At 48.8% G+C, this 8,616-nt stretch overlaps 1 protein-coding gene across 2 annotated transcripts; it reads left to right on the top strand.

Annotated features, from left to right (window-relative positions):
- The first annotated feature begins 1,851 nt into the window (after window positions 1-1,851).
- On the top strand, window positions 1,852-8,213 carry CHCHD5 (coiled-coil-helix-coiled-coil-helix domain containing 5). Of its 2 annotated transcripts, XM_055400716.2 has the most exons (4): window positions 1,852-2,270; window positions 3,785-3,925; window positions 4,008-4,173; window positions 8,035-8,213. In XM_055400716.2, coding segments are annotated over exons 1-4 (333 nt in total). In that variant the 5' UTR covers window positions 1,852-2,268; the 3' UTR covers window positions 8,059-8,213. The 2 variants fall into 2 exon arrangements, with proteins under 2 accessions (XP_055256691.1, XP_088697505.1); XM_088841379.1 differs by lacking the exon at window positions 1,852-2,270 and having other exon boundaries at window positions 3,774-3,925.
- The last annotated feature ends 403 nt before the right edge of the window (window positions 8,214-8,616 follow it).

Raw genomic sequence — 8,616 nt, 5'->3', positions numbered from 1 at the left:
TACGTCTTCCCCAAGTTCCAAAGAGTAAATTTAATCAGAGAAGAAGAAAAAGCAGAAAGGGTAACAGTCAAACATGACAACGCTTAGCCATTAAACAAAGCCAAGGACCTTGAGTACCTCCTCATGGCTATAGTTAATATCCTGAGCCATATCCTTTGAGCTGTTTTGCAAATACCAAAACCCACACCAGGTTGAGGCAAATGAAACCCAGACTGGCTGGAACCAGAAGGCTGATGACGCTGACTCCTGGTTACCTCACCACTAACCAATTAAAAGACTGTCCAGAACTGATCACACAGCCGCAGCCCCCTCCCTCACCCTGTCTTTAAAACCCATTCCCTGGGAATTTCCCGGTGGTCCAGTGGTTAGGACTTGGTGCTTTCACTGCCATGGGCCCAGGCTATTCTGTCCCTCGTCAGCTGGGGAACTAAGATGCTGCAAGATGTTGTGTCGAGGCCAAAAATTAAAAGAACAGCATAGCTCTTGTTGGTATGACAAAAACCGGTTAGAACCAATTGGGCCCAAGAGGGAGGAATTCAACGTCCAGTAGACTTTGAGCCCCATGATACACTCATTTTAAATACATTAGCACATGCAAATGACACCCCACTGGCACCACGACAGTTCTGTGATCAGTCACTTCGGTCGTGTCTCTCCGTCTGTGACCCCATGGACTGTAGCCCACCAGGCTCCTCTGTCCATGGGATTCTCCAGGCAAGAATACTGCAGTGGGTTGCCACGCCCTCCTCCAGGGTATCTTCCTGACCCAGGGATGGAACCTGCGTTTCCTGTATTGCAGGCAGATTCTTTACCACTAGTGCCACCTGAGAAGCCCCATTACATTTCTAAGGCAGACCACAAGAGGGCAAAAAATGGGTAGTGGCCTAATCCCAAGAAATCCCCACCCTCTTCCCCTAAATAGTTGGAATATCCTCCTACTCCTTAGCCTAAAAAATTACCCAGCCCCCAAAAATTAACCACCCCATACTTCAGGGCTGCTCTCCCCTTTTGAGAGGGATCACATACTGGTTATAAAGTGTGCATCTCTAGAGATAACTCTACTTAACACTTTGTCTCTCAATGAATCGTTTCTGTGGAGAGACATAAAGAACTTGAGCTTCATTAAGTCCTGAGACCAGGTGAGCAATCTCAGTTAAAAGACTGGGTTAAAATCCCAGTCCATAGGTTCCAGTCCCATCTGAACTGTACTGTTTCAGTTGGGTAACATTCTGAGACTACAAGCAATTGTCAGGCACGCTAAACGTGTGCATCACTCAGTTGCTCAGTGTGTCTGACTCTTTGCGACCCTTGGGCTGTGGCCAGCCAGGCTCCTCTATCCATGAGATTCTCCAGGCAAGAACACTGGAATGGGTTGCTGTGCCCTCCTCCAGGGGATCTTCCTGACCCAGGGATCAAACCTGGGTCTCCTACATGGCAGGTGAATTCTTTACCGCTGAACTACCAGAGAAGCCCAAGCAATTGTCACTTGCTCACAAACGGCTATTATTTCTTTTAGACGTTATGATTAACTACATTTTACATTCATTTTGGCTGGGAACACCTCTGTATACGAGGCAGCAGGACTGATGCTCAATTGTCTAACTAAGGGATTACTCACACAGAGCCTCCATTCCTGAAGGCCTGGGTAACCCAGCTTCAGTAAAGGAAACTTCCCTGTCTCCCGGTACAGCTCTTGGGGTGACTTCCCCCTTTCCGCCCACTCGGCCACGCGCAGGACCAGCCTCCGGAATAGCGGACGAGCGCATGCGCAGACAGAAAGAGCAGCGCGGCCAAACGGGTCAGGTTCCGAGCGCTCAGCAGCCGGCAGCCACAGAGCCCAACCAAGCAGCGAACAGCAGCATATTGAGGGGTCGCAGCAGCGGAAACCGCTCGCCACCAGCTCCAACCAGGAGCCTTAGAGAGCGATCGGCGGCGGCGAAGTGCCGGCGTCCCGCTTCTCTGCACCGCACTCCCAGTATGGCGGAGGTACCGCGATACTTCGCCGTACTTCCGGGGACTTCCTCGCGCAGCCCGGGCAAGCTGGAAACAGAAGGGCGGCAAGTACCCCAGCCGGCCGGAGGCGGAAGTCGCTACGCAGGGCGCCGCCATGACTGTTTGGGCTTGATGGGAAGGGGCATTCCTGTCTGTTTTGCTACGGACCGAAAATAGGAGTCAAGGAGGCCGGGCTGGGCGCCGCCATGACAACTTGATATCGGAAAAGGCGGGACTATTCTCCCTCATTGATCCTCCTCCAGCATCGGCCTCAAGATGTGAGTAGCAGGATCGCCTACCCCGTACCTACCCCCGTACTCCTCCTCTTCCCCTGTGTTCTGGACTTAGGCCAGGACCCCGGGAAGGACTGACTTCTCTTTTCCCTGAAGATCCGAGCCTCAGGATTCAGCTCTGTCCTTCACAGGCCACAGTTCTCGTGTTCACAGAGCCCTCTGAGCGTTTAAATTCCACTCCTCTTTCCGGTCTAGTCTCTTAACACCTCAAACTTTGCCCCTGAAATCCCAGGTCTGGTCACTCACCCTGTAACCCTACCACTCCGGACTTGTCTCAGGAGCTCTAGGACTTATAATAAACCTGTCTTTAGAGCTCCATATTCCTCCCCCTGGATCATCTGACTGTACCTGTTGAACCTTTCAGATGTGTCCAGTACTTCAGACTTCACCTATAAGGCCCACAAACTTGTTCCTAGACACCTCTGATCTCATTCTGGATTTCCAGACCGTGTTCCTGAGAGTGGGAAAAGCTCAATTGTAGAACCCTCCAGATTTACCCCGGAGCCCCGGCCTCACCCAGGGCCTCCAGGTCATACCTCCCGCAGGACCCCCAAATCCGCCCCAGGGCTTCAAGTCTCACTTTCAGTACCCCTGTCTTCATGCCTCATCTCTAAGACCCTCTGGTCAAGAGACCCTTCCCCAGGACCCAAGAGGCCACCCTCTTGGACCTCTAAACTTCACTTTCAGCTCCTTCAAACTCATTTAGGGCTCCCACGTTCTCTCAGAGAATTCTAGGTGTTAGTCCTAAGGCCCTAAGAATTCTCTGCATGATTCCCAGGCCTAAACTGGGGGATGCCGGGACTCCCAGGGCCTTCACTATCTTCCCAGAAGCTTCCAGCCTGCTCCACAATCCCCAAGGTTCACACTTATTTCTCTACTCCCTGGCCCTTTTCCGGGATTCTTCAAACTTTCAGATTTATCCAAGACCCCAGTTCCACTCCTGACTCTGATCAGAACTACCTCCCTTTTTAAAAAAGCATTTCTTATTTATTGTTTATTAACTTAAGAAAGGTCACAAACATGCAGAACCATCTTTTTGATGTGACAGTAAGAACATGTAGTGTCATTTCTTTTCGGAAAGTCTTTAAGAACAGAATTTTAAACTTTAGGTTTAGAAATGATCTTGCTTTTTCTTTCCTAATGGTAATAGCTAAAAGCAGTGTACAAATATGAACACTTGAACAGTAAAAGTATAGGCAGTTTTTTCAGTTGTTCTGTTGTGTCTTAATCTTTTCATTGGATGCATTGGTATAAGCAGATGCTTTTAGAAAATAAGAGCCATTAATACTTGTCTTCTGCAGTATCTAAAATGGGATGGTACACACATACACTTTCATTTATTCAACAAATGATTTTTGAACACTCACTATATACTGAACACTGCTATATGCACTGGGGGTACAGCCATGACCAAAAGCCGTGTACCTGAAAAGGTACAGCCTGAGTACTCCCTTTCTTGCCTTCTGCCTGGGATTTCCCTAGTGTATCATGTCCCACAGGCAGGCGGCCCTGGAGATCACTGCTCGCTACTGCAGCCGGGAGCTGGAGCAGTATGGCCAGTGTGTGGCAGCCAAACCAGAGTCATGGCAACGAGACTGTCATCACCTTAAGATGAGCATTGCCCAGTGCACATCTGCCCAGTGAGTGTGGGCAAGTATGGGACGATGGGGGTGGGCAGCGGAGAGGAAGTCTCCCTGGCTTGAAATGCCCTGCGTCCCGCAGCCCAATCATCCGTCAGATCCGCCAGGCTTGTTCGGAGCCTTTCAAGGCCTTTGAGGAATGTCTTCGACAGAATGAGGCCGCCATGGGCAACTGTGCGGAGCACGTGCGCCAATTCCTGCAGTGTGCGGAGCAGGTGCAGCCGACACACAGACCCTCCACCTTGGAGGTAAGATGGGCTCAGCAGTTCATCCCACCCCGTCATCCTTCAGGTTGCTCAGAGTAAAGACCAGGGAGTCACCCTCAGCCTCACACACAGCTTCACCATGCATCCTGACCCCAGGACATCAGAACACAGTCCTCTCTCACCCCTTCCATAGCCCCTGCTTTAGTCCAGCCACCTCCACCGCCAGGAGACCTGCCTCAGCCTTCTCCCTGGTCTCCATGAATCCCCTCTTATCTTTCTAAAGTTTTTTTTTATTTTTTTGAGGTTTTGGCTGTGGTGGTTGCTTCTCTTGTTGACTTGTTGCAGAGGACAGGCTCTAGATGTTCGGGCTTCAGTAGTTGCAGCGCATGGGCTCAGTAGTTGTGGCTCCCTGGCTCTAGAGCACAGGCTCAGTAGTTGTGGCCCACAGGCTTTGTTGCTCCACAGCATGTGGGATCTTCCTGGATCAGGGACCAAACTGGTGTCCCTCGCATTGCAAGGCAGTTTCTCAACCACTGAACCATCAGGGAAGCCCCCCTCTTACCTTGTCTCCATGCAGTGGCCAGGGAGAACATTTCGGAACTGAAAACTGATCACATTACATCTTTGTCTAAAGGTCTTCAGCAGCTTCCATCCAGATTGAGAACAGAATCACAGCTTTCTGCTGGTTCTCTGTGTTCTTTTCCAGGCTGACCCGATCTGACTCCTCCCTTACCCACGCCCCCTCTCTCTCCTCATCACTGCCTCAGCTCTGCAGGGATGGGGCAAGAAAATCAACTGGTTTTAATGTATGTAGTGCATAAGCAGATGCACAGTGTATCTATGGTATTAGAATGTCATGGATGGGTGCAATTTTTTTTTTTTTTAATGTTCAAAAAGACTCCTTGGGGCGGGGGGACAGTAATTTTAAAAAAAGAAAAGTTGAGAAATGCTGGTTTAGATATTTACTGTCTCCTCCACTGGACTGCGAGCTCTGAAGTTGAAAGTCAGATCTTTCCCTCTCAATCCCCCTTCATTTGCCTCCCTCTCTCAGTTCTTGGGGCGCCACCTTCTCTTCTCGAACCCAGAAGAGAAGCCTTCTCTTGGGCCTCCATGCTCTGTCTGAGCTCTTTCAAGCCATTCTCTGTGATGGTCCCAGCGTGATTCCAGAGGAAATCTGATAATGTACTGCTTTACTTAGAAACCTTTTCATGGGGGAGTGGGAAGGAGGCTCAAGAAGGGCATATACGTAAATATATAGCTGATTCACTTTGTTGTATAACAGAAACTAACACAACTTTGTAAAGCAATTATACTTCAATAATGAAAAAATGAAACCTTTTCATGGCTCTTATGTTGACCAGGTCTAGTCTACCCCTCCTCCCCCACTCTGGCACAGCCTCCAGGGCCCTGCAGGATGTGGCCTTTGACCCTCCCTCTCCCCATATCCTCCTCAAGCCCTGTGTTCCTGCCCCAGTGAACCTGCAGTAATTCAGATGCCCATTAAACTCGCCTGCTGCCAGGCTTCTGTCTCACTGTTTCTGCCTGGACTGCGCTTTCCTACTCCATCTGACTCATTCCATTTCCAACTTAGATGTCCCCTCCCTCAGGAAACCTCCCCTTGTGGCCTATCTCCCTGCTCCCAGGATCCCTGAGCTCCTTCCACTGTGGCTTATATTTTACCCCTTGTAACTGCTTACTTCCTATCGCCATTTTCAGAGGAGTTCTTGGCTAAAGACTGGGGAGCTGCCCTTCTACCAGATCCTGTAGTCAGTGGGTTTTTTTCATAAGGCAGAGGTGAGTTCAAATCCCAGTTGAGTCATCTGTGAGACAGACTTAATTCTTTCCAAAAAATATTCAGTAAGGACTGCATACTATTTATACTAGTGTATTAATCATATGTTGGTGACATTTCTTCCAAGTTACTGGGCATCAGACCAAAGACCTCATCTTCCCATCTCAGGGCCAGTTCCTCCCTCCCTCCCTGAATGAGCAACCAAGCCTCTCGTCTTCCTGTGGTCACCCCTGCCCTGCTCCTCAAGTCTACTCTCCCCTTGAAGCCAAACGAGCTTTTTATTTGTTTTTTTAATTATTATTGAAGTATAATTGATTTACAGTGTTGTGTTAGTTTCTGCTGTACAGCAAAGTGAATCTCTTATACATAAATATATATCCACCCTTTTTTAGATTCTTTTCTCATATAGGTCATCATCGAGTATTGAGCAGAGTTCTTTGTGCTATGCAGTAGGTTATCTGTTTCATTCATATATATATTCAGTTCAGTTCAGTCGCTCAGTCGTGTCCAACTCTTTGCGACCCCATGAATCACAGCACACCAGGCCTCCCTGTCCATCACCAACTCCCGGAGTTCACTCAAACTCATGTCCATCGAGTCAGTGATGCCATCCAGCCATCTCATTCTCTGTCGTCCCCTTCTCCTCCCACCCCCAATCCCTCCCAGCATCGGAGTCTTTTCCAGTGAGTCAACTCTTCACATGAGGTGGCCAAAGTATGGGAGTTTCAGCTTTAGCATCAGTCCTTCCAGTGAACACCCAGGACTGATCTCCTTTAGAATGGACTGGTTGGATCTCCTTGCAGTCCAAGGGACTCTCAAGAGTCTTCTATATATATATACAGTCTTCTGTATATATATAGAAGACTCTTGAGAGTCCCTTGGACTATATATAGACTTCCCTGGTGACTCAGACAGTAAAGAATCTGCCTGCAATGCAGGAGACACAGACAGAGGTTCAATCCCTGGTCGAAAAGATCCCCTGGAGGAGGGAATAGCAACCCACTCCAATAGCCTTGGCTGGAGAATTCCATGGATAGAGGAGCCAGTCTATGGGGTTGCAAAGAGTTGGACCAACTGAGTGACTGTGACTGATTTTTTTGTATATGTGTATATATATATACACACATGCACAATCTGTTTTATTTCAATTTATACCCCCCTTCCCTTTTCCTCTTGGTAACCGTAAGTTTGTTTTCTACCTCTGTGAGTCTATTTCTGTTCTGTAAATAAGTTCATTTGTACCATTTTTCAGTTTCCACACATAAGCGATATCCAGAGCAGCTTTTAAAAACAGAAATTGGGTCACATCTGCTCCTTTAAAGCCAGGTGGTTCTCCAGTGCACTCAAAGTAATTAACCCCACACCAAGCTCCTCCTCAGTGTTCTCTCCTTCCCTGTTCTAACATCCCAATTGTAGCTTTTCGTCTTTGATGGGGGCCTTGAGATTCAGGACTTCTGTATCCTCTGGTCTTCAAAATAGCAAACGCACAGGTTCGTTTAGTACAACATTGTATAAAGACATCTCATATTAGCTTAGCTGACAGCATAAAGTACTACTTGTACCCCCATACACACACACCACACACCTCTGCTCTTCACCCTGATGTACTTGTAGTTATTTTGTCTTTCCTTTCCTTTTTCTGTTTTTTTGTCTGAGAGGCAAGTGGAATCTTAGTTCCCTAACTCAGGATCAAACCCTTACCCCCTGCACTGGAAGCTGGAAGTGCAGACTCTGGACCGCTGGGGAAGTCCGTAGTTTTCTTCATGGGATTTATCAGCTAACAAATATTTGTGCACTTGTTATCTCTCCCTCCCTGGAGTCAGAGATGTGTGTCTGCGTCCACTGCTGGGTCCCTGGGTCCCTGTACACAGCAGGTCCTCTGTAAACCCAACAGAACACTGGGGTCAGAATTTCTGACCCCAGTGACAGTTCCCTGCTCCCGAGGTGTTCACATGACAGATAGCTGAGGTCATCACCTGACGCCCTTTCCCTCCAGTCTGAGCTCTGCCAGGGCAGCCTCTGCTGTGTCTACACAGTCTCCCCAGCATGGTCCTAGGGCCAGCCAGGCACACAAGAGGTGCTGGTAGATGCTGATGTGTTTTCTTCCTCAGGCACACCCACTTCCTGCCTCCTGAGGACCCTTCGGATTGTAGGAAAACTGGACATGAGTGATTGGCCACAGGATGTCCCCACCCCTGAAGATTGGCCAGGTGGAATCCTGAGGGCCCTGGATGTGGGCCTGGCTTCCCTGGACATCAAGATTCACAATAAAGACTGTATAAAGACTATATACGAGGCTTGAGTCCTGCCTTCAGCACCTGAGGGGGTCCTGTTGCCCCACCTTAACCTAGTGTACCAAAGGGGTCGTGGGGCACCAGCCAAGCCGCGCCAACTATTCATCAGGGTTAAGACAACCCCTCTTCTGTCCTCAGCTCTGCCAACATCTGTTTGCTGGTTCCTGCTGCACGAATATGGAGAAGAGCTCTCTCTCCCTTTAATTCTAGCATTTACCAAGTTTTCACTGAGTGTTTCCTTGAGGCTTTGGGGGCAATAAATAACATCCCTCCTTGCCGCCTGAGTTCAGAACCAGTTGGGTGATAGACACAGACATGAGGCAGTGTAGGGAAAATACTTGCTTTTATATTGAAAACACCTGCATTGAAGGATGTGGCTTAGGGTTTGCCACCCTGGAC

The sequence above is a fragment of the Moschus berezovskii genome, chromosome 11, assembly GCF_049115385.1.
Source record: "Moschus berezovskii isolate FMDL1 chromosome 11, NW_MosBer_1.0, whole genome shotgun sequence".
Lineage (NCBI taxonomy): Eukaryota > Metazoa > Chordata > Mammalia > Artiodactyla > Moschidae > Moschus > Moschus berezovskii.
This window is presented reverse-complemented; position numbering and strand designations above follow the sequence as displayed.

What these genes read in the sequence shown, in the direction of transcription:
- CHCHD5 (XM_088841379.1), top strand. Translation starts at nt 3,774, where the DNA reads ATGTCCCACAGGCAGGCGGCCCTGGAGATCACTGCTCGCTACTGCAGC. An exon ending in GCCCAGTGCACATCTGCCCA is followed by an intron (nt 3,926 to 4,007) that starts GTGAGTGTGGGC and finishes TGCGTCCCGCAG; the next exon opens with CCCAATCATCCGTCAGATCC. An exon ending in ACAGACCCTCCACCTTGGAG is followed by an intron (nt 4,174 to 8,034) that starts GTAAGATGGGCT and finishes TTTCTTCCTCAG; the next exon opens with GCACACCCACTTCCTGCCTC.